The 27579-nt window shown below is 35.6% G+C and overlaps 1 protein-coding gene across 1 annotated transcript in view; it reads right to left on the reverse strand.

The window, feature by feature from the left end:
* The window catches only part of Cfap47 (cilia and flagella associated protein 47), a 344640-nt gene that overhangs the window by 241896 nt on the left and 75165 nt on the right, over nt 1-27579 (reverse strand). The window contains exons 19-23 of the mRNA XM_087600976.1: nt 24633-24710; nt 20727-20871; nt 15647-15741; nt 7602-7743; nt 2063-2157 (exon numbers count right to left, since the gene is read on the reverse strand). Of these exons, the coding sequence (XP_087457102.1) occupies nt 2063-2157; nt 7602-7743; nt 15647-15741; nt 20727-20871; nt 24633-24710 (555 nt within the window). The remainder of the gene's footprint in view (nt 1-2062; nt 2158-7601; nt 7744-15646; nt 15742-20726; nt 20872-24632; nt 24711-27579) is intronic.

Consider the following 27579-nt stretch of genomic DNA (forward strand, 5'->3'; position numbering starts at 1 on the left):
GAGCTAACAAAACATTCTCAGCTGAGAAATATCAAATGGCTGAGTGGTATCTAAAGAAATGTTCAGAATCCTTAGTGATCAGGGAAATGCAAATCAAAATAACCCTGAGATTCGACCTGACACCAGTCAGAATGGATAACATCAAAAACACAGGTGACAACAGATGCTGGCGAGGATGTGGAGAAAGAAGAACACTCCTTCTCCATTGTTGGTGGGATTGCAAACTGGCACAACCACTCTGGCAATCAGTCTGGAGAGTCCTCAGAAAATTGGACATTGCACCACTTGAGGACCCCACTCCTGGGCATATACTCAAAAGATGCTCCAGCATTTAACATAGACATATGCTCCACTATGTTTATAGCAGCCTTATTTACAGTAGCCAGAAGCTGGAAAGAACCCAGATGCCCTTCAACAGAGGAATGGATACAGAAAATGTGGTACATCTACACAATGGAATACTACTCAGCTATCAAAAACAATAACTTCATGAGATTCATTGGCAAATGGATGGAACTAGAAAATCATCCTCAGTGAGATAACCCAATCACCGAAAAACACACATAGTAACTCACTCATAAGTGGATATTAGCCCAAAATCTCAAACTACCCAAGATACAATCCACAGACCACATGAAGCTCAAGGAGGACAACCAATGTGTAGATGCTTCAGTCCTTCTTAAAAAGGGGAACAAAAATATTCATAAGAGGGGATATGAAGACAAACTTTGTAGCAGAGACTGAAAGAATGGCCATTCAGAGCCTATCCCACCTGGATATATATATATATATATATATATATATATATATATATATATATCTTCTTGATGAAGCCAAGAAGTGCATGCTGATATGAGCTGGATGTAGATGTCTCCTGAGAGGCACAGCCAGAGTATGTCAAATACAGAGGTGAATGCTAGCAGCAAACCACTGAACTGAGAATGGGGTCCCTATTGGAGGAATTAGAGAAAGGATTGAAGGAGAGCTGAATGGGGCTTGCAACCCCATATGAACAACAATACCAATCAATCAGAGCTCCCAGGGACTAAACCACTACCCAAAGACTACACATGGACAGACCCATGGCTCCAGTTGCATATGTAGCAGAGAATGGCCTTGTTGGGCACCAATGTGAGGCGAAGCCCTTGTTCCTGCCAAGGCTGGACCCCCTAGTGTAGGGGCATGTCGGGGGGGGTGGGAAAGCATTGTGGTTCATGAAAGAGAGCACACTTATAGAAGAAGTGGAAGGGGTTATGATATGGGGCTTATGGCTGGGAAACCCAGAAAGGGTATAACATTTGAAATGTAAGTAAAAAATACCCAATAAAATAAATAAATGTTAAATGAAAAAATTTTATGAACATTTGAAGTAATTTGCTAATGATGTGTTTAAAAAATTATTTCCCTTTGAGAGCACTTTGTCCTTTGACAAGAACAAATGATTAATCCTTTAGCCAAGGGTAGGCTTTGATGGAGGCCGTGCTGCAATGGACAGTTGTACAAGAGCTACTTTCCACCTGCAATAACTCCACATGTGATAGGGATGAGGGGAGGCATACCACTGATGTCTTGCAATTTTAATTTAGTCTGTCAATTCCCACATTTACTGTGACTGATATGACTCGTAGGTAATTCAATCCTCAAGTGGCATCCATGCTATAGTGTTTGTTCAGATATTGAAAAGAGTATATGTAGTAGCCTGTGCTAGAGGTCTTTTGCATTTAGAACCTCCTACTTCCTGGCATAGGTGATGTCAGTGATATGCCCCATAGTATTCTACAACAAAGTCTCCTCCAGAGAACTATATTTGTTTGTATGTATTATATGTATGTAAGTGTGTATGTATGTATGTATATATCTGTATGTATATATATGTGTGTGTGTGTGTGTGTGTGTGTGTGTGTGTGTATTCTCTATAAAATCCAGTGTTGTTGCTTCAAGTATCCTGAATAAATATGACAAATTACTAATAGGAAAAACTTCAAGCAAGCAATTAAATAAGTGAAAACCCAAATTACCCAATAATTTTGAGTTACAAGATCTGGTAAATTTATCTATATACCTGTATTCTTGTGGCCTCCTTATTATGCTGAAGCTCAAATAATGGGATTTTAAAGAGAAACTCAGTGCTAGATAAATCCAATGGTGCACGCAACACTTTAAAAGAAAAGTAAACATTGAGAAAATATTAACAAACAGAATGTGGAAATTATTTAGTATATTTTCTAAAATACAATACTAAGATATTTAGGTCTGTTTCTGTTTCTTACTCTTAGTCAAAATATAAAATTCCATTCAAATATTTCTAAGATACATTAGTTTACATACTTACACATTTTATACATTTTTAGTGACAGTGAATTGCATGTAAAAGAAGGCAATAAGAATTGACTCAATGAAAATCAAAAATATGTGTAATATTGGAATAAGAAAGGAAAAGTGGTGTTAATATGTTCTCTATACTGAAGTATAATTCATGCCAAAATGGAGAAGGAAAACATGACTATAATTCAAGGAAAATATATAAGTGACAAATTTATTATTGAGTGCTACTCTAGAGTTATGCAGGAATACAGTGTTCTGCAAAAAAACAAAAACATACATAAGGGATCCTTTTTACCTATTCTTTCCTTTTCTGTTTTAAATGTACTTCTGAAACATTTCAGTCCTTAATAAAAAACCATATAGTCTCATAAGTGTGTAGTATATGAGTGTAAGTCAGTTTGTGATCCTATAAATGTATTCAGCATATATGTATTTCACTAGGTCAATTAAATCAATGGCTGCATTAGCAAGGGGTTGGAATATGTACAAGAAAATTTTATTAATGCTTTGCAACATCAAACCATACACAATGCATACAAAATGGCTTTTAAATTCTTAAATTGTCAACAATTTATGGTATAAGCCAAAGAAAAATGTTATCTAGAATATATCCATAAATGCAAAATTTGCTTTGACATATTCCTGTATCATCTGGAAAGCCCAATTCCAATTAAAGTTGAAGATAGTGTCACTGAGACAAATTTCTCATCCAGCCCTTTCTAAGGAAACTGAAAGAACAAATACTAAAGGCGTTGGAAGTCAGAACAACTCTTACCAACATTAAAATAGGCATTACTATCCGCAAGGCCACAGATGCAACATACAGTATGGAATTCAGCATTTTCAGAGTAATTAATAAACATGTAAAAGCATTCAATGAGCAAAAGAAATTGAGGGGAAAGAAACATGAAATTTTAAAAGAAATCATTGTATAATGGATCAATAGGATTAACATAGTAAAATCAACATCTTACCAAAAGTAATCTACAGATTCAATGCTATGCCATCAAAATTACAACAAAACTCCTCACAGAAATAGAAAGATCAGCTCTCAACTTCATATGGAAAAACAAACATAAAGAAAATAGCCAAAACAATTCTCAAAAATGAAAGAATTTCTGGAGAATCAATATCCCTGACCTAAAGCACTATTACAGAGCAATAGTGATAAAAACTGTATGGTATTGGTACAGAGATAGGCAGATAGATCAGTGGAATAGAATTGAAGACCCAGAAATAAATCTATACACCTATGGTCATTGATCTTTGACAAAGAAGCCAAAAACCACAGTGAACCAAAGCATCTTCAACAAATGGTGCTAGACTAACTGGTGATCTACATATAGAAGAATGAAAATAAATCTATATTTAACTCCTAGCACAAAGCTCATGCCCAAGTGGATCAAGGATCTCAATGTAAAACCAGATACACTGAACCTAGAAGATTAAATTGGAAAGAGCCTCAAATGGATTGGTACAAGGGAAAGCTTCCTGAACAGAACACCAGTGCCTCAGGCTCTAAGATCAACAATTGACAAATGGTACCTCATAAAACTGAAAAGCTTCAATAAGGTAAAGGATAATGTTAATAGGGGATATCAGCAAGCTACATATTGGCAAAAGATCTTCACTAGCCCTACATTTGATAAAGGACTAATATCTAAATATATAAAAAATTCAAGAAGTTAGATTCCCCAAAAAAAACAAAAAAAAACAAAAAACAAAAAACAAAAAAACAAACAAACAAACAAAAACCAAATAACCCAATTAAAATAATTGGGTACATAGCTAAACAGAAACTTCTTAACAGAGGAAAAGCAAATGGCCAAGAAGAATTTTTCAAAATCCTTATTCATCACAGAAGTGAAAATCAAAACAATCCTGAGATTCCACCTTAAATCAATCAGGATAGGTAAGTTCAAAAATTTAATTGTCAACACTCACTGGCAAGGATGTGGAAAAAGAAGACCATGCCACAATTGCTGGTGGTATTGCAAACTGTTATAATCACTCTGGAAATCAATCCAGCAGTTCAGTAAAGAAATGGAAATAGTTCTACCTCAAAACCCAGCTATACCACCAATGGGCATATATACCCAAAATATGCTCCATCATACCAAAAGGATACATGCCCCACTACGTTCATAGCAGCCTTATTTGTAATAGCCAAAGGTGGAAACAACCCAGATGACCCTCAACCGAAGAATAGACACAGAAAATGTGGTTAATTTACACAATGGAATACTATCCAGCTATTAAAAACAAGGACATCATGAATTTTGTGGACAAATGCATGGAACTAGAAAATACCATCTTGAGTGAGGTAACCCAGAACCAAAAGGACATACATGGTATATATGCAATGATAAGTGGATATTAGCCAAAAAAATGACAGACTTCCCAAGAAACAATCCACAGACCATAAGAAGTTTAAAAAGAAAGAAGCCCCCCTTCAGGATGCTTCAATTCCACTTAGAATGAGGAACAAAATAATCATGGAAGGCAGAATGAGGGAGCACCCTGTGTAGGAGAGGAAGGAGAAGGGTAGATGAAAGGAGAACAGGATCAGGTATAAGGGAAAACTGGAGCAAAGTCTCCAGGGCCAGGAGAATAAATGGAAATATGCAGCCACAGAGGGAGGGGAGGGGAAGCTCTAGAATATCCCAGAGACCTGGATTGTGATAGGCTCCCAGCACTGAATACAGATGACCTTAGGCTGAAATCCCCAACAGCAGATAGATGGAACCTGAAGAGTCCACCTCCAATAGATAGACAGTAGAGGTATGGGTTCATCAACCTGCCTTCAAAATTGATGTAGAATCCTTCCTGTCTAAAAGAAATGTATGGACAAAAGTAAAGCAAAACTGAAGGAAAAGCCATCCTGTGACTATCCTAACTTGGGATCTATCTCTTGGGCAGGCACCAAACCCTGACACTATTACTGATGGCATGTTGCGCTTGTAGACAGGAACCTGCATGGCTGTCCTCTTAGAGCTTTACCAGCAGCTGACTAACACAGATTCAGATACTTACAACCAACCGCTGGACCGAGGTTGGGGACCCCATGGAAGAGTTAGGGGAAGGATTGAAGGAGCCAAAGGGGATGACAACCCATAGGAAGACAAACAGTATCAACTAACCTCTACCACTGGAACCTACCAGAAACTACACAAACCATACAGAATACATGGCCTGATCCATTACCCTCAGCATATATGTAGCAGAAGACTGTCTTATATTGCCCCAGTGGGAGAAGATTCACCCAATCCTTTAGAAACTTGATGCCCGAAGGGGGATGATAGGAGTGGTTGGGAACATCCTCTCAAAGGCAAAGGGGAGGAGAATGGGGTGAAGAACTCTGGGAGGAGGGATGCAGGAAGGGTACAACATTTGGAATGTAAATAAATAAAAATAATTTTTAAAATACAATATTTTTAAAAATGTAAACCTTAAATTTTAAGAAAATGTCAGAAAATAGGATTTCTGCTACTTAAGATTGACAAAAGCATTAAAAGTAGAACATAAATAAGGAAAATTTTATATTCTTATGTAGTCGAGAACATGGATAAATTTGAATTTTTAAAAGAATATTAAACATAACAGAAATATAGATTTATCATGAAGTTAATGAAAATATTTATTGAAAAAAAATGGTCATATTAAATATGAAAATGCCATAAACAAATGTAAAGTTTATCATGAGATATAATGTATCAATTTAAAAGACTAAATTTTAAAATAATCTTTTTCTCAAAGTGACCTTAAATGTAGCTTGAGCTGGCCTCAAACTCATAATTCTCTTGCCTCTGTCTCCTTCAGCAAATGCTGCTGTGGAAATAGCCAACCAATGAGTGCCCCAAACTGAGACCCATCCCATGGGCAAGAACCAAACCCTGGCACTATGATACTCTGTTAACCTTGCAGACAGGAACCTAGCATAACTGTCCTTTGAGAGGATCCACCTAGCAGTCACTGGAAAGAGAAGTAGAGAGTCACACCCAAACTTTAGATGGGGCTTGAGGAGCCTTATGGAAGGGTTAGGAAAAAGATTGAGGGACCCAAAGGACAAGGACTCTACATGAAGACCAACAGAGTCAATTATCTGGACCAATAGGGGCTCTGAGATACTGAATCATCAACCAAAGAATGAGTAGGGGCTGGACCTAGACTCTCCTCTGAACATATGTAGCAAATGAACAACTTTGGTCTTCATGCAAGATCCCCAACAACTAGAACAGGGGCTGTCCCTGCGCCTGTTGCCTGGCTGCCTGTGGATCCTACACCCCTAAATGGACTGGCCTCAGTGGGAGAGGATGCCTATAGTCTCCTAATGACTTCATGTAGGGTGAGTGTTATTGGGGTTTGACAACCAGAGTAGGGTTTGCTTTGAGAAGGAGAAGGTGAAAAGAGGGGAGGATTTGCATGACATGTTATTGGGAGATGAAGGGCTGATATTGGATTGTAAAGTGAGGAAAGAAATAGAGATAGATAGTAGATAGATAGATAGATAGATAGATAGATAGATAGATAGATAGATAGAAGCTATTTTGATGTCAAAAAATTCAAAAATAAAGGTTTCATGTTATCTAAAGAACTTAGAATTTGGAATTTTTAATGAATGACAAATTTACATTATTGGCATAATAATTTACACTGATAAAGATATCTCATATCCATCAACATTTTTAATTTACAATTTAACTCAGTATTAGAACTTTGCAAATACAATACAGTCTTCTTGACTTTCAGGAAAAGTAAATATGCATATATGATAAACAGTAAAACTGAAGCCTGTTGAGAGTATAGTTTGAAGTGTATATACATTCTACATTTAAATATTCTTAAAATATGGGAAGAAAAATATTGAACAATTAAGTAAAATATTCAGTATGCTTAATAATATTTATAGGTTATTTCTGTAGTAATTACATACCTTTTCAGGAAATATTTTTTAAAAACTAACATTGTAACATTTTATTTTCACATCATTATGTTTTAATAATTTATATTTTTATATTCATCCCGTAATAGTAAATTGGTTTGTTTTGATTCTTCTAATTTTTCTGAGTCTAATATGGCTATGTTTGTAATGGTAATCAAGTTACCATCTCATATATTTATGATTTAATTCCCATGTAAAAAAATAAGTAGTTATTTAATTTTCTAACATTTCAAATTTTAAAACATTAAAAAATGATATTTTTAAGTTTAAATGTTAAGTGTAAATCTTTGATGAAGTATATAACCCGTTCAGTTGACTATTTCCTATTACATACCAGTAGCTTGAACAAAGCATGGTGAAATAAGTGGTGATACTCTTGGCATCAAAACCTTTTGCTGTGACAAATATTCACAGTAGAGATCTGAAGCCTTAAAGGAATTAATATGGACTGGAAAGCTAAAATCATATGTTGCCACCTGTCAAGAGAAAAAAAACAAAAATATTATGTATAACTTCAAGGGCTTTGAAAATATTGTTTCACTAAAATTAACTCTTTGGCGAAAATAAAATTATCTTGCATCATGAAAAGTAAATCTGTTTAATGAATCTAAAAATATACTGTTCCTTATGTCAAAATAAGTTTCCAAAATGGTGATGTAAACTGTTTTACAAGTGTCTGTTTCTCAAAAATGAACCAAATATCCAACTGTAAAAGCTAATATATCAGGAGAAAAATAGAAAAGTCTGTGATCCTTGATTAGACAAGGATTTCTTAAATACTATGCCAAATGTATCTTTCCTTAAAGAAAGAATTTGTATCATAAAATATTAAAAGCCTCTATTCTGCTTCAGATAATGTTAGAGACATAAAAATGAGCCAAAACACATTTCTCACCAAATTTTTAACTATATCAACTATATAGAAATAAGATCTACTATCAATTATAAAATGATCTGAATCATGAAAACATAGGTAAAATCATAGGAAGACATTTCAGAGAAATTATGGACTTAATTGAACATTAGCATAAACAAAGATGTGTTACATCAAGCATTAAAGAAATGGATACTGAAATAACAGGATGAGTCCCAGTGAAATGGTTCAAGGAATATTATTGCTTACTGCCAAACCTGTTGACCTTAGTTCAATCCCCAAAACCCACAAGGTGGAGGGAGAGAACTAACTCCTACAGGTTGTTCTCTGAACTATGCACACACACACACACACACACACACACACACACACACACACACACACACCAGAAAACCCACTCACTATAAATAAATAAATGTAAATTAAAAAATCAGGAGGTACTATTTCTCATCTATACAATTGCTTAGACAAAAGTAACAATACTAAATGCTACTAAAGGTATTTGCAGACTTACAATACACAAACACACCTACTATTATCCACGGTTCCCTTAATAAGTTTCAAGAGGTAATCATGGGGAAAAATTAAAAAAAGCATATTTTAAACTTAGAGAACTAAGAAACACTCCTAAGATCTTGACAACAAAGATAGTATTTAATGACATATCTAGTGCTATATTCTACTTAGCAACCTCATATAATGAGCATCTATTCAGAGCTGCCGATTCATATTACCATGGTTATGTAAAACATATCGGTTTTCTTTTTAACTGCATCTGACTATAGCATTGCCAACTCCATCTCCTGCCATGGAATCTTAGGTAAACAATCTGTTCTCATAACAGAATTGAGAGAAAAATAAAACAGAAATGTGTTATTTTAATGGCCATTTCAAAACACTCATTTCCATGACACTCTATTTCTGCACTAGTATGGGCAAACAGACATTAAAGAGTAAACTAATTAATGACACATTATGTTTCTTTTAGTTAGAATGGATTAAACTACAATATATTATGTGAATTTCCTTATATATTTGCAATCAACAAATAATAATTCAGAATATTTACAAATTAAAGAATTAGACAAATTATAGATATATAATTTACCTTAACTCCATAATCAATTTCTAGCATCCTTACAGAGGGTCAACATAAACTTAAGTATACATACACTTTTTTATTTTTGATAATGTTATTGAATTTTAGTAAAAATATATTGTATACATACTCACTTAACAACTTTATGGAATTAAAACTGCAGTGTTAGTCATGTTTCTAATTTTCAGTGAGACGTACTGTCTGTGTTAGCATTTCTATTACTTGATAAAGCACTGTAACTAAAGGAACTTGGGAAGAACAGGGTTTATTTCAGCTAAGAGCTCCACGTCATAGTCACTGAGGAAAGTCAGGCAAGTAACCTGGAGGTAGGAGTTGATGCAGAAGCTATGGAAGAGTATTACTTTCTCATTTTCTTTACCTGACTTATTGAGTTTGCTTCATCTTATAAACCCAGGAACCCTACACAGAAGTGGTAGCCCCCACAGTGACCTGGACCCTCTAACATCAATCATCAATCAAGAAAATGCACTATAGATTTGTCCACATGTCAGGTTAGCAGGGGCATTTTATCCATTTAAGTCCTCACTTACAAAATAAAAATAACTTGTGCCAAAAAAAAAAAAAAAACTAACTTGTGCCAAAGTTGATATAAAACCAGCTAGCACACTTAAGTAAAAATAATTTTATGAATATATCCATTGTAGAAAAAAATTAAATGAAGATTACTTAAAAATATGCAAGCAGTTTAAACAAAATGGGAAAGAAATCTCATTGGTAAAGTGTCTGTAGTACAAGCATATCTACCTAAGTCTTTTTTTCCCTTTTTTTCTTTATTAACTTGAGTATTTCTTATTTACATTTGAATGTTGTTCCCTTTCCCAGTTTCTGGGCCAACATCCCCCTAACCCCTCTCCCTCCCCTTCTCTATGGGTGTTCCCCTCCCCATCCTCCACCCCATTACCGCCCTCCCCCCAACAATCACATTCACTGGAGGTACAGTCTTGGTAGGACAAAGGGCTTCCGATTCTACTGGTGCTCTTACTAGGCTATTCATTGCTACCTATGAGGTTAAGAGTCTAGGGTCAGTCCATGTATAATCTTTAGGTAGTGGCTTAGTCCCTGGAAACTCTGGTGGGTTGGCACTGTTTTTCATATGGGGTCTTGAGTCCCTTCAAGCTCTTCCAGTCCTTTCTCTCATTCCTTCAATGGTCTCAGTTCAGTGGTTTGCTGCTGGCATTCACCTATGTATTTGCTCTGTTCTGGCTGTGTCTCTCAGGAGAGATCTACATCCGGTTCCTGTCGCCCTGCACTTCTTTGCTTCATCCATCTTATCTAATTGGGTGGCTGTATAAGTATGGGCCACATATGGGGCAGGGTATGAATGGGTGTTCCTTCCGCATCTGTTTTAATCTTTGCCTCCCTATTCCCTGCCAAGAGTATTCTTGTTCCCCTTTTAAAGAAGGAGTGAAGCATTCACATTTTGATCATCCGTCTTGAGTTTCATGTGTTCTGTGCATCTAGGATAATTCAAGCATTTGGGCTAATATCCACTTATCAATGAATGCATACCATGTGTGTTTTTCTGTGATTGGGTTACCTCACTCAGGATGATATTTTACAGTTCCCTCCATTTGCCTATGAATTTCATAAAGTCATTGTTTTTGATAGCTGAGTAATATTCCATTGTGTAGATGTACCACATTTTCTGTATCCATTCCTCTGTTGAAGGGCATCTGGGTTCTTTCCAGCTTCTATGAACATAGTGGAGCACGGGTCTTTTTATATGTTGGGGCACCTTTGGGTATATGCCCAATAGAGGTATAGCTGGGTCCTCAGGTAGTTAAATGTCCAATTTTCTGAGGAAACTCCAGACTGCTTTCCATAATGGTTATACCAGTCTGCAATCCCACCAACAATGGAGGAGTGTTCCTCTTTCTCCACATCCTCTCCAGCATTTGCTGTCACCTGAGTTTTTGAACTTAGCCATTCTGACTGGTGGGAGGTAGAATCTCAGGGTTGTTTTGACTTGCATTTCCCTTATGACTAAAGATGTTGAACATTTCTTTAGGTGTTTCTCAGCCATTCGGCATTCCTCAGCTGTGAATTCTTTGTTTAGCTCTGAACCCCATTTTTTTTCATATTTTTTTTTATTAACTTGAGTATTTCTTATATACATTTCAAGTGTTATTCCCTTTCCCGGTTTCCGGGCAAAATCCCCCTCCCCCCTCCCCTTCCTTATGGGTGTTCCCCTCCCAACCCTCCCCCCATTGCCGCCCTCCCCCCATAGTCTAGTTCACTGGGGGTTCAGTCTTAGCAGGACCCAGGGCTTCCCCTTCCACTGGTGCTCTTACTAGGATATTCATTGCTACCTATGGGGTCAGAGTCCAGGGTCAGTCCATATATACTCTTTAGGTAGTGGCTTAGTCCCTGGAAGCTCTGGTTGCTTGACATTGTTGTACTTTTGGGGTCTCAAGCCCCTTCAAGCTCTTCCAGTTCTTTCTCTGATTCCTTCAACGGGGGACCTATTCTCAGTTCAGTGGTTTGCTGCTGGCATTCGCCTCTGTATTTGCTGTATTCTGGCTGTGTCTCTCAGGAGCGATCTACATCCGGCTCCTGTCGGTCTGCACTTCTTTGCTTCATCCATCTTGTCTAATTGGGTGGCTGTATATGTATGGGCCACATGTGGGGCAGGCTCTGATTGGGTGTTCCTTCAGTCTCTGTTTTAATTTTTGCCTCTCCCTTCCCTGCCAAGGGTATTCTTTTTCCTCATTTAAAGAAGGAGTGAAGCATTCACATTTTGATCATCCGTCTTGAGTTTCGTTTGTTCTAGGGATCTAGGGTAATTCAAGCATTTGGGCTAATAGCCACTTATCAATGAGTGCATACCATGTATGTCTTTCTGTGATTGGGTTAGCTCACTCAGGATGATATTTTCCAGTTCCAACCATTTGCCTACGAATTTCATAAACTCGTTGTTTTTGATAGCTGAGTAATATTCCATTGTGTAGATGTACCACATTTTCTGTATCCATTCCTCAGTGGTAGAGCGCTTACCTAGGAAGCGCAAGGCCCTGGGTTCGGTCCCCAGCTCCAAAAAAAAAAGAACAAAAAAAAAAAAAAAGAGTTCATTCTGAACCCCATTTTTAATAGGGTTATTTGTCTCCCTGTGGTCAAACTTCTTGAGTTCTTTGTATATTTTGGAGATAAGCCCTCTATCCGTTGTAGGATTGGTAAAGATCTGTTCCCAATCTTTTGGTTGCCATTTTGTCCTAACCATAGTGTCCTTTGCCTTACAGAAGCTTTGCAGTTTTATGAGATCCCATTTGTCAATTCTTGATCTTAGAGCATAAGCCATTGGTGTTTTGTTTAGGAAATTTTCTCCAGTGCGCATGTGTTCAAGATGCTTCCCCACTTTTTCTTCTATCAGTTTGAGTGTATCTGGTTTGATGTGGAGGTCCTTGATCCAATTGGACTTAAGCTTTGTACAGGGTAATAAGCATGGATCGATCTGCATTCTTCTACATGTTGACCTCCACTTGAACCAGCACCATTTGCTGAAAATGCTACCTTTTTTCCATTGGATGGTTTTGGCTGCTTTGTCAAAATATCAAGTGACCATAGGTGTGTGGGTTCATTTCTGGGTCTTCAATTCTATTCCATTGGTCTATCTCTCTGTCTCTGTACCAATACCATGCAGTTTTTATCACTATTGCTCTGTAATACTGCTTGAGTTCAGGGATAGTGATTCCCCCTGAAGTCCTTTTATTGTTGAGGATAGTTTTAGCTCTCCTGGGTTTTTTGTTATTCCAGATGCATTTGCAAATTGTTCTGTCTAACTCTTTGAAGAATTGGATTGGTATTTTGATGGGGATTGCATTGAATCTGTAGATCACTTTTGGTAAAACGGCCATTTTTACTATATTAATCCTGCTAATCCATGAGCACGAGAGATCTTTTCATTTTCTGAGGTCTTCTTCAATTTCTTTCTTCAGAGGCTTGAAGTTCTTATTGTACAGATCTTTTACTTGCTTGGTTAAAGTCACAGCGAGGTACTTTATATTATTTGGGACTATTATGAATGGTGTCATTTCCCTAATTTCTTTCTCGGCTCGTTTCTCTTTTTTGTAGAGGAAGGCTACTGATTTATTTGAGTTAATTTTATACCCAGCCACTTTGCTACAGTTGTTTATCAGTGTTAGTAGTTCTCTCGTGGAACTTTTGGGATCCCTACCTAAGTCTTGATCTCCAGCACTCACTTAGAAACCAGATGTGGGGTGCATACATTAAATCCCAGCAATAAAAAATGTCAGACAGGAGGAATGCTGTGGCTTGGTGGCCAGCCAGTCTAGCTAAATAGATGAACTTCAGGTTCAATGAGCAATTTTTTTTCTAAAAAATGTTTTATATTTCTTTATTTTACATAAATGAATATTTAGACTTCATGTAGGAAGTGCATCACCTGTGTGTCTGGTGTCCTTGGAAGCAAGAAGAGTTCGTTTGGATGCCCTAGATGTTTGTAAGCAACCATGTTGGTGTTGATAATTGAACTGAATACTTCAGCAGGAGCAACAAGTACTCTAAACTGCTAAGCATATCATGTCTCTAGTCCCTATGAGTGATTGCTCTTAAATAACATTAAACATGTTTTTAAAAGTCACAAAGAAATATTATTTTAAGCTTAATTAAAAATACATGTATATATGTACATTGTGTGTATATATATATATACACAAATGTATATGTGTATACAAACGAAAATATATATGTCATGCATATGCAAAGAGAACAAGAGAGAGTAACAGTGGTGGCGGAGGGGAATGGGAAAATTTAAATGGAATCATGCCAGGTAGGGCTACAATGTACCTCCTAAGAGCCATCTACTAACAGAAACCTTAATACCAGGTAAGGGGAAACTCTTACCAAGTTCTTGTTCAGAGAGAGCCCAAGAGGTTCCCAAAAATTACATAAATTATTGCTGTTGCCCTTGGTTTTCTACCAAAACTTGAAGGTAAAGACTCTATTGCTGAAGACACTATTCAGACAAAGCATCTGGAGGAAGAGGGCAGAAACTGATCTGAAAGTATCCTTCCTGAGGACTAGCTCTCATAGTAATGATCGGTACTATGAAAGCTGCGAAAAGAGAAAAGCAATCCAGAGGTAAAGTCTACCAACTACAATAAGGACTAGCCCAGTATGATACCAATGAGGCAATCGTGGCATTATTTTCATAGTGGTAAACAATAGCTGTCTATTGGACTTAAGGTAGCTTTAATGGGAAGGAATTCCTGCCTGGTATTGTAAACACAGCCAAGTACCTATGGCTGGAGAGGCAACAGAACCTAGAAGTGAATATACAGGTTCCATTTTCCTAAACTAATATATCATCTAACTATATTTTAAATACTTATCCTTATACCTACAGATGAATAAATGCTCAGCTCTCATCAAAGCTTTTCTCAGCAGGTATAGACAACTATACAATAAGCCATACCGAGTCAAAGGCCACAGGATAAGTCACTATGGGGTGCCCACTCTCCCAGTTTTTACATCTACAATGCCATCATAATACATAAGGGTCAGGGAATATTGTGAAGGAGGGGTGGGTGGAAAGATTATAAGTATTACAGGACAAGAATGGCTGCTCAATAGTGACTTCTACATATGACAAGCTAATTTCACCCATAGTATCTAAACCACATGGTGTCCTAAACAAGACCCACATAATGAAAGCACAAGCTGAAATATTAGTATAAAGAGTGAGCAATTATTAGTTTGAACTTAGTAAATCATTTTCTGTACTCACAGGGTACAAAAAAATTAATTGAGCTATACTATTTGTTTTGTTTTTACTTTTGATCTCTCAACCTTATGCTCTGGTTGTGAAAAGGAAACTCTCCATATCACTTATATTTCAGAAAGCTGGAAGAAAAGCATACTACAGCTTGTGTCTTAGTAATACTCCTTCTACATAAAGGGTTTTTCTGTTGTATTTACCGTTTCTTCCAGTTTTAAATTATCCCTGAACATAACAGGAACAATATAAATTAAGTATCATAGAAGCAGGATCTTTTAATTGTCCGCAATATACTTTAGGGGATTTCAGCTAATGATTCCAAGAGACACATTCTAATATAATTACAAAGCACAAGGTAGCTTGAATCTAAGTACTTTTCTTGTTAGCTAAAACCTATCATTATCACTTGACAACATACCATACTTCAAATTTGAGAGTAAGTATAGCAAAGACAACATAATCAGACTTCCCCATGAATTAGATATATCTAGTAATTATACTACTGTAATAAAAGTTATAATTAGGCATAGTCACTCATCAGAATCAGAAGCACTCAAAACAGAACTTAGGTGATATCTGGTAGATTCTTAAATAATTAATTTGTAATTCCACTATTCTTCTATAACATGAGTAACAGAAAACTGAACATACTTCTACAGGGGAAAATGTTATGCCACATTCCACAGATGTGCCTTCTTCTATCTCTATTCCATACATATAAGGACCTTCCACATTTTTGCACTCCCCTATAAAAGAAGAAAATCCATATATAAAACATATCCATATACACAGCAGTAATAATCTGTATGAATCTTAATGTGTTATTGTATTACTCATAGCAATCAAAATGCAACTATTGAAATACCTAGAGGAAAAGCTGCAAAAAGTTTTTAATTTTAATACCAAATTTTTATTCAAATATGGAACATATAATAAGAAAGCAAATCAGAAAAATTCATTGTGGAATAATTGTACTGTTCAATAAATACAGTGATATTCTGAGAAAGGCAGAAAGGAAGAAAGAACAAGGTCATGCAACTGAATTAGTCAAAGGAAGCAGAACAGATAAGGAGTGACATTGTAATGAATGGTAAGCAGAGAAGATCCAAGTTTTATTTGATAACCTGAAAATTCACAAAGAATTCACCAATTACTTCAATTATTCATCATTTATTTCTGAGGAAATGCTTGAAATTTCCTTTCAGATATATAGACATGTTTATATGTAAATGTAGTGCATTAGTATTAACAATAGCCACCCTACAATAATATGACTTGAGGGATGTTTATCATTGAGATATCAAAATAAGAAGTCAAACAATTTCACAAAAAATCTTATCAAACTGGAATTATTTCAAGAACAAATATTTATGGTAAAAATATAATTGTCACACAAAATTCAATTTCTAAAACTTCAAATGAAAGTTGGAATGGAACTACTTCTCTTAGACTAAGAAAATTATAAAATACAATTTGCTCGTTACAGTTACCTTATTAATCCCAGTAATGATAATTTTAATTATTTCTATCTAGAAAATCAAATTAGATAACATCCTTCCATGAATTGTCTCTCTCAAATTCACTTATCCTTGGTATGATAGGCAAACCACAAAACAAATAATCACTATATACTAAAACTTTTGTGGCCTATAAAAATATACAAAGTATACCAATATCAATAGGAGACAGCAAAGAATAGCTAGGTAGGATAGACACGTATCTATAAAATAAGACACTTGAGCTAAACTAATATTTAGAAGCAAATATGATACATATACATAATAATAAAGCTTATGAAATAAATATTTCCTGATATTGTATTTGTATGATTATACCTATAATATATAAATATATAAAAGATATACTCTATTAAGAATATATATACTAAATATATATACTCTATTAAGTATTAATATTAAAAAATTATTTTTTATAATTTATTATTAAAAAATAAGACAAAACACATGTACACAGATTCTACTACTACTTGGAAAAATCTGGTTATTGGTATGATAAAGTGAAAAAGCAAATTTATTTTCATCTAATTAACAGAGGCTCAGCCAGATCATGTCAAATACAGAGGCGAATGCTAGCAGCAAACCATTCTTTTGGAGGAATTAGAGAAAGGATTGAAGGAGCTGTAGGGGCTTGTAACCCCATAAGAACAACAATGCCAATCAACCAGAGTTCCCAGGAACTAAACAACTATCCAAAGACTATACATGGACAGATCTAAGGCTCCAGCTGTACATGTAGCAGAAGATGGCCTTGTTGGGCACCAATGATTGGAGAGGCCCTTGGTCCTGCCAAGGCTGGACCCACCAATGCAGGGGAGTATCAGGGTCGGGAGGCAGGAGGGGGATGGGTGGGGAATGGGGAACACCCTTTTAGAAAAAGGAGAGGGGGATGGGATAGGGGGTTTATGGCCAGGAAATCAGGAAAGGGAATAACATTTGAAATGTAAATAAAAATATCCAATTAAAAAATACAATAACAATGATAACACACACACACACACACACACACACACAAACAACAATAACAACAACAACAACAAAAAAACAGGGGTTCAAGTAAGACCATCAATGATCCACAAGACACAGAAAGATAAAACCAGTTTATAAAAAACAATGAGATGTCAAGTACCATAGAAAGGAGGGATGTATCATTCTAGGAAAACAGAAATTCCGTGTTGATGAGATGCATGATATAGTATGGCTTCAGAAAGCAATCTGTGGTGCCTGAAATAACCAGTAACTAGAATGACATGGTGAAATCATGGATCGATGTATCTTAATATTAATTCTCCCATATGTTACTATATAAAAATTATTAAAAGGATCATGTTGGAAATCAATAGAATATCAAAGAAATTTATCTGATAAAATATTTGTAGTAAGGTAATTTTCAGAATAGTTTAAGAAAATATTTTGTTACTAGCTATTAAAATCAACTTATATATGCTTTGTTTACTTTGTGCAGGCTGCTGCTGAGAAACACTATTATTGGTAAAAATAAATGCTTTTAAAGTAGAGAAATGTAAGACACTGGACTAAGGACAAAAGTTTGGAAACATGCGTGCATTTGAAAAGGGAATGAATGTCCTGAAGAAAGGGTTGAATTAAGGGGTAACTCAACTGTGGTAGGAAAACCATTTTGCCAGGCAGCTTCTCAAAATTATTCTCAAAGAGTTGCTGATTCTGGGCATCTAGGATAAAGTGTCAAAAGGCTAAAAACTGGTTCAAAATATATATTTTAGTAAATGAACAGAGATTTCATGTATATGAGCTGACTCCAGCGTTCTATTAACTATGAACTTTCAGCCAATTGGATCCTAACATCAAAAATCAGAAATGATTAGAAATTCCTTCCTTTTCCTTAATACACAAATCTATTTTGTCATCATGTCACATAATTCCTCTTTTTTTAAAATTTGTACCTTCTTTGTTCCCATTGCTAGTTCCCCTGCTTAAGTTACTATCATAACATCTCATTCTGTGGTCACTGTATCCATTTCCTTATCTACACCCTAGGACTTTCTCGATTAAAGGTCAAAAGAAAAGAGCAAGCCTAATTATGTCATTACCTATGTACAAAAAGCCTTTAATTGTGCTGCTTAACCTCTAAGTTAAAAGTCGAGAAAAGGAATTAATACTCCCACTTGAGAGAATGAGACAGATGGATCCCTGTGAGTATGAAACAAGCTTAATCCATGTAGTTCCAAGCTAAGTAGGGTAAATAGTGATACCCTGTGTGGAGAGGAGAAGAGGGGAGAGGACAGGAGGGGAGGGGAGGGGAGGGGACGGGAGGGGAAGGGAGGGGAGGGGAGGGGAGGGGAGGGGAGGGGAGGGAAGGGAAGGGAAGGGAAGGGAAGGGAAGGGAAGGGAAGGGAAGGGAAGGGAAGGGGAAAAGAGAAAAGGAAGGAAGGAAAAAAGGAAGCAAGGAAGCAAGGAAGCAAGGAACGAAGGAAGGAAGGAAGGAAGGGAGGAAGGAAGGAAGGAAGGAAGGAAGGAAGGAAGGAAGGAAGGAAGGAAGGAAGGAAGGAAAAGGGAGAAAAAGAAACTCCACAAAGGTACCTTCATAACCTTGGTCTCAGGCTCCAACTCCTAATCACACTAACACCCTTACTAGGACCTTACCCTCATTCCTTCACATATACCCTTGTATATATTTTCTCAATTCTTTAAGCTGTATAGTACGTATCAATGTCTACATTTTCTGAAAACTAAGACTACACTAGGTTTTTCCCAATATATATTCCTTTACCAACATGTGAGGAACTGTTTTACAGTATCAATCATGTTATGTGGTAATAACCTGACTTTTAATTTACCCCAACTACTGCTATAAGTAGTCATCTAGTATGAATGTACTGATATAAGTAGTAGATCTAATATGAACCCTTTTTAGATTTACCCTAACTTACTTGCTATTGTACTTGATAAAGTTCTAGCCTAGAAAGTACCAGGAAAACAGTCCAAACTAGAAGTTAGACTACAAAGTCAAATATGTATCCTTCTCCCTTAGAGCCTCCACCTGGAGTTCTGGCAACAGCTCCATCGCTTTGCCACCATAGTACTTATTAGTTGCCTCGTTGTCCACGATTTCATCTCCTGCTAGATCACCAGTGTAGTATTCTTTCTTCTTGCTGTCTCAGGATTTGAGATAAGAGCAGCTTCCAACATTTTGTTTCTTTTAATACTGTCCTAAACTTTATACAAAATTCACTTTCCAAAGTATATTTAGTGAAATCCTCTGAACGGTTCATGTTTGTCACTGAGATTCTGACACATAACCCTACATGTTCACTTCTTAAGAACAAAGAAAATGGTTTAGTTACCTTATAAACTTAGTCTAATGTTTACGCTATCAGTGAAATTTATTAAATATTTACTGATTAAGAAATACAGCCTAGCAAGTAAGAGCACTGACTGCTCTTCCAGAGGTCCTGAGTTCAATTCCCAGCAACCATATAATGACTCACAACCATCTGTAATAGAATCCAGCCGTCTTCTGGTGTGTCTGAAGAGGGTGACACTGTACTCACATAAATAAAACAAATACATAAATAAATACCTAAGGCATTTAGAAGGACATTTTTCTGTAAGAATTTAAATAACAAAGATTCTATTCTTTGTGAAACATTTCTGAATCAATTCTTCAATTCTGTCATTATAGAATGAAAGCAACCATAAGCAATATGCAAATGAATGTATATTCTAATAAATTTCGTTTTTAAGATAAAGTTTAAATAAAATTTGACCTATGAGAATTAGTTTGCTAACTCCTGAAATAAAAAAGATAATTAGTTCATAAAGTAAGCCAAAATAAACATGCCTCCTGACACATAATTAAACACAGAGAAGACTGCAAACAATTTTGAGAATATAAAATTAACAATCATATTTCACTTATAGCATATTTATATATCTTGTTTACTACTATGAAGCTAATTAATATATGACTATAAATCATATTATCAAAATATTATCATATTACAATACATGTTTAAAAAATAAAATCATGAGAAATTTTAGACAATAAAGTCCTTTGTCATGTTTTTTATTGTTATACCTTAGACAATTTAAAAGTACTTTGCAGGGTTGGGGATTTAGCTCAGTGGTAGAGTGCTTGCCTAGCAAGTGCAAGGCCCTGGGTTCGGTCCCCAGCTCTGAAAAAAAAAAATTTAAAGTACTTTGCTTTATAATACTATTACAGCAAAAACATATACCTGCATTTCCCTTAAAATCCATTGCGAAAAGTGGAAATTCTTTTAAATTGAACTCAACTTTGGCACGTGTCACACCTTTGTTTCTTATTACAAATGTAATAATGTCTGTAGTGCCAACATAGGTACCGCTGAAATTAAATGTGTTCTAAAAGGAAAAGAATAATAATTAGAAAGTAGAATTATACTTTAAAAGTATGTATAGTCAGATTTATATTTTATATTTGTCAAATAGATTAGTTGCCAAAAATATCTCTCTAAAATTTTATCTTCCTCTTCCTCTATATCCTATATGTGAAATACTAAAACACATTAATCCTCCTCCCATTCTTTAACTTTGCTGAAGATTTTTACCAGCTGTAGGAGAACTATGGTAGAATTTTTTGGGTTGCTTATGTATACTATCATATCATCTGCAAATAGTGATATATTGACTTCTGCCTTCCCCATTTCTATCACTTTCATCTCCTTTTGTTGTCTAATTGCTCTAACTAGAACTTTGAGTACTACAATGAATGGGTAGGGAGAGGGTGTTCTGCCTTGTTTTCTCCCTGATTTTGAAGGGATTGCTTTGAGTTTCTCACCATTTCATTTGCTATTGGCTATTGTTTGCTGTATTCTGCTTTTATTATAATTAGATATGGACAAGGAATTACTGATCTCTCCAATAATTTTAACATGAAGGGGTTTTATATTTCGTCAAAGGTGTTTTTACCATCTAATTACATGATCACGTGTGTTTTTTTAAGTGTGTTTTTATAGTAAATTATATTGAGGGATTTCCATGTATTAGACTATATCTGCATTCCTGGGATACACAGGTGAGGCAGACTATGAATGACCTTTTCTGCAGGCCCAACTCCATACTCTATCTCCATATTTCGCCCTGTGAATATTTTGTTACTCCTTCTAAGAAGGACTGAAGCATCTATACTTTGGTCATCCTTCTTATGAGGTTCATATGGTCTGTGAATTGTTTTTTATATAATTCAGGCTTTTGGACCAATGTCCACTTACCAGTGAATGTGTACCATGTGTGTTCTTTTGTGATTGAGTTACCTCACTCAGGATGATATTTTCCGCTTCCATCCATTTGCCTAAGAATTTAATGAAGGCATTGTTTTTGATAGCTGAGTAGTAGTTCATTATGTGACTATACCACATTTTCTGTGTTCATTCCTCTGTTTAGGAATGTTTGGGTTCTCTCCAGCTTCTGGCTATTATAAATGAGGCTGATATGAACATAATAGAGCATGTATCCACGTTATATGTTGGAACATCTTTTGGCTATATGCCCAGGAGTGGTACAGGCTGGTATCTAATTTGTATTCATTCTCCTCATCTTACTGTGAGAATTACAAGCAAACTACTAAAAGTGATGAGTAAATTATTTTAAAAGACAGCTACATATCTAAATTACAAAATAATAAAGGCTTATTGATAAACAATGATCAATATGAAGCACTTTAAGTGATTCTATTCTATATTGCTTTGTAAAGTATGCCCCAAAATGAATTTGGCATGAGTAAATAGAGTAATATAAAGCTTCAATGTTCAATATTTTTCCATAATATATCATACTAAAGGGAAACACACTTTAGCTTTTCTAGGATTTAATTTTCTTTTCTTCCTGATACTGAAATAGATTTTCTGTGTATAATACATCCTGATTATGGCTTCCCCTCCATCTACTCCGCCGAGTTGTTCCTTATCTCCTGTCTTATCTGGATGCATCCTTTTTGTTATCTCTCATCAGAAAAAAAGAAGTATTTGTGGAATAATTAAATAAAATATAATAAAATAAATTATAGTAAGACAAAGCAAAAACTAATAAATCAGAATTGGATAAAAGAAACAAACAAATGAAAACAGCCCAAAATAGGCACAAGAAATAAAGACCCAATCATTCACACACTCAGAAACCCATAAAAACTAAAATGGAAACCCTCCCTGTACGTACAAACTCAGTCACTGTGTATTTATATGTAATGTTGATCATGTTTTTTTTGAGTCCTTTATAGTGACAGTTATGGAATTTTGTTTTTTAAGAACATGGAAATACTAGAAAGATATATTTTATTCTGGGATCTTGATCACAGAAATCTCTGAATCTAATTTACATACATACACGCACACACACACACACACACACACACACACACACACACACACACACTGACCAACAACCTAACCTATCAGGACTTCAGTATATTATATCTCCTCTAAACAATTCCCAGAATTCTAAATGTCACATAATCTCAGAAACTATCAGCTGCAAGAAAAACCACACGTCTGCTAGAGCATGAGTCAAATCATAATCAGCTGCTGTCAAGTGGCTCCACATTTTCACATATGTGATTAAACCAAAACATATTCTTATAATATTTCTATATTTTTAAAAGAAGCCAATTTTCCAGATTTTCCTTGATTTCTTTGTGCCTCCCATCACCTCTTACACACTTCATTTTTAATAATCCCACAGTCTTAAATAGGCTAGCTGAATGACTGCTGGTCTGTAGATATCATGTTTTTATCACTGAACAATTGGAATCAGAAATTAAAGCCTGATGCTAGAACAACTGTTGTGTCAATAAAGTACAGACTGGCACTGAGGTACTGAGACAGCCAGTTAAACTCTATAATCTTTATATTTTAGAGTTTAGCACCATAACGGCACTAGATTGTGAAACAATTGGAAGATATAAACAATGTTGAAAGAAATCCCAAAATGATAACTGTGGAGAAGTTCCCAGAGTATAAAAGGTTGCATCTTAAAAATGTAATAATGGGGAAACACAACAGCCTCATTTATTAATGCAAGTTTTTTCAGGTAAATTGACTAGAACTCATTCTTTGAAATGTTGAAAAGGAAAAAAAAGAAAAAAGTAAAAAAAAAAAAAAAAAGAAAAAAGATGATGATTAAGAAACATAAGTGTGTGTGTTTGGGTCTGTGTGTCTCTGCATATATTTCTATATGCACATGTGTGTCAGTGTATACATGTATTACCAATTATAGAAAAAATGCTATTTATGAATAGGTAATAATTTGAAAATCTGATCTGAGAATAGGTCCAAAAAATAAAATCAAGGCTACAATGAGGTATCTATTTTCAACTCATTAGATGAGCATTTTCAACTCATTAGATGAGCATTTTGAATCTCATAACACAACTAGTGGAGCATTTAAATATGGAAAAATAAGACAAAAGCAATATATGTTTGAAATTATTTGTGAAAATAAACATAAATATACCCTACATCTCAAGAAGCCTTTGTACCCAGGATACATTCATGTGACCTATCATGATAACTGCATGCAATAACAAAAGCTAGAAAAAACATAAGGGAAGAACAACGGAATGATGGTCCTAAATATATATATATGTATATATATATGTGTGTGTGTGCATATATACATATATATGTTTAAATATATATTTTTAAATATAAAGCATTTTACAGCAGTGTAAAAAATACAGTATAGTTTTATGCAAATTAAAGCAATAGTAGATACACGGTATTCAATTAAAATAATTCATCAAAAATTACAAACACATCATAAGCATTGCAAAAATCAAAATTAGACCAATTATAACAAAGCTAAGGCAGATAAACAAACATAGACACACACAGACACATACACACACACATACACACACACACAGCACATGAGTATCCTTTCACTATAGTCAAAGCATCACCTTTTATGAAAGATGAGAACATAATGAATTTATGCAATTTTAGCAATCATGATAGCTTCTTTATACCTACATTCTGTCGTTTATTCATAAAAATTCAATACTCTGCTTTATCACCGACATTAATAACAGAAGACATTACATAACTGAGTAGGAATACACTACAACTATAACAGTGTAAATTAAGCAAACGAGCAAATGGCATACTCACAGGTGTGATTTCAACATCAGCAATTTCAACAGATCCACCAATCCTAAGATCTATGACATTTGCATGGTGAATAGCAACCTCATTAAAAAAAATAGAGAACTTTTAATTTTTGTGGAAATTAAATTAAACTATATGCATACATATATGAAAATTTATGTCACTAAATAATACTTTGAAATTTAAATGATTTAAGTAAAAATTATATGTATAAGTGTGCAGGTATGCATATATGAATTTATATTTAAAAATTTATTCTAACGGTTATTATCAATTTTTTTCTTTGGCTCCATAGATATTGCTTAGAAAACTGAGCACACAACTATTAGAAATTAGATACCATACATATATTTACCTGCAAAATACTATGTATTTGACTAGATCTGACTATAATTCTACATAACATATTTTTCCTTAATTAAAACAGATTATAGGAACTGAAGGGGTTTGCAACCCCATAAGAAGAACAATATCAACAAACCAGAGCTCCTAGGGACTAAACCACTACCCAAGACTACGCATGGACAAACCAATGGCTCCAGCTGCATATGTAACAGAGAATGGCCTTTTGGGCACCAAGGGGAGGAGAAGCCCTTGGTCCTGCCAAGGCTGGAAACCCTGCCCAGTATCGGGGAAAGTAAGGGGAGGAAAGGGGAGGAGTTGGGGAGGGGGAACACCTTCATAGAAGATTGGGGATGGGGGATGGGATAGGGGGCTTATAGACAGGAAACCAAGAAAGGGAATAACATTTGAAATGTTAAAAAAAAATCCAAGAAGAAGAAGAAAACAGATTATTCAAAAATAACTAAAGTGCCACTGTGATCCAGACACTGCCCGGATCTGTAGGGACCTGGTCAACAGTTCCCTGTACCCAAATCCCGTGGGAGGGAGAGCTAAACGTTCAGATGGGCGGACACACCTAGGAAGCCAGAAAAGACTAGACTCTGCCCACATTTCTGACTCCAGAGGAAAATGCCTAATGCCATATGGGACCTGGGTGCACCAGGGCCCCAGGAAAAGATGGGGCAGGCCCTTCTGGTTACCACCCTCACAGAGAGATCAAAAGCAGCCCTCCAAGAGCGACTTCAGCCCCTGGACCAGAGGTAAGAACAACTTTTCTGCTCCAATTCACCTGCCTGGTGGACTCAGGACAGAGGTCCACAGGAACAGCTGAAGACCAGTACACAGGAAGTACTACATGCCTTAAAGTAGAACACTCTTTTCCCATAACTGGCTGAAAGAGGAAAACAGGTATACAGCACTCCTGACACACAGGCCTATAGGATGATCCAGCCACTGTCAGAAATGGCAGAACAAGGTAACACCAGAGAAAACCTGATGGAAAGAGGAAAGCGCAAGAACCCAAGCTATAGAAACCAAGACTATATGGCATCATCAGAGCCTAATTCTCCCACCAAAGCAAACACTGAACATCCAAACACACCAGAAAAGCAAGATCTTGATTTTAAATCACATTTGATCATGATGATGGAGGATTTCAAGAAAAAACTAAAGAACTCTCTTAGAAAAATGCAGGAAAACATAAATGAAGAAGAAGAAGAAGCCTATAGAGAGGAATCACAAAAATCTCTGAAAGAATTCCAGGAAAACACAATCAAACAGGTCAAGGAATTAAAAATGGAAATAGAAGCAATAAACAAAGCACAAAGGGATACAACCCTGGATATAGAACACCAAAGAAAGAGACAAGGAGCGTAGATACAAGCATCACCAACAGAATACAGGAGATAGAAGAGAGAATCTCAGGAGCGGAAGATTCCATAAAAATCATCTACACAACTGTCAAAAATAATGTAAAACGGAAAAAGCTACTGGTCCAAAACATACATGAAATCCAGGACTCAAACCTAAGTATAATAGCTATAGAAGAGAGTGAAGACTCCCAGCTCAAAGAACCAGTAAATATTTTCAACAAAATCATAGAAGAAAATGTCCCTAACCTAAAAAAAGAGATGCCCATAAACACACAAGAAGCCTACACAACTCCAAATAGATTGGACAAGAAAAGAAACTCCTCCTGTCACATAAAAGTCAAAATACCAAATTTACAAAATAAAGAATGAATTTTAAAAGCAGTAAGGGAAAAAGGTCAAGTAACATATAAAGGCAGACCTATCAGAATTACACCAGACTTCTCAGCAGAAAAAATGAAAGCAAGAAGATCCTGGACAGATATCATACAGATCCTAAGAGAAAAAAAGGCCAGCCCAGGATACTGTAACCAACAAAACTCTCAATTAACATAGATGGAGAAACCAAGATATTCCATGACAAAACCAAATTTACACAATATCTTTCTACAAATCCAGTCCTACAAAGGATAATAAATGTTAAACCCCAACATAAGGAGGCAAGCTACATCCTAGAAAAAGCAAGGAACTAATTGTCTTGGCAACAAAACAAAGAGAAGAAAAGCACAAAAATATAATCTCACATCCAAATACGAATATAACAGGAAGCAACAATCAATATTCCTTAATATCTCTCAACATCAATGGATTCAATTCCCCAATAAAAAGACATAGATTAACAAACTGGTTACGCAATGAGGACCCTGCATTCTGCTGCCTACAGGAAACACACCACAGACACAAAGACAGACACTACCTCAGAGTGAAAGGCTGGAAAAAAACTTTCCAAGCAAATGGTAGGGAGAATCAACCTGGACTAGCCATTCTAATATTGAATAAAATCGATTTCCAAAAAAAAGTAATGAAAAAAGATAAGGAAGGACACTTCATATTCATCAAAGGAAAAATCCATCAAGATGAACCCTCAATCTTAAATATCTATGCTTCAAATACAAGGGCCCGTACAGACATAAAAGAAACCTTACTAAAGCTCAAAGCACACATTGCACCTCACACAATAATAGTAGGAGATTTCAACACCCCACTATCATCAATGGACAGATTATGGAAACAGAAAT

The sequence above is a fragment of the Rattus norvegicus genome, chromosome X (assembly GCF_021556685.1).
Source record: "Rattus norvegicus strain SHRSP/BbbUtx chromosome X, alternate assembly SHRSP_T2T, whole genome shotgun sequence".
Taxonomy (NCBI): Eukaryota; Metazoa; Chordata; class Mammalia; order Rodentia; family Muridae; genus Rattus; species Rattus norvegicus.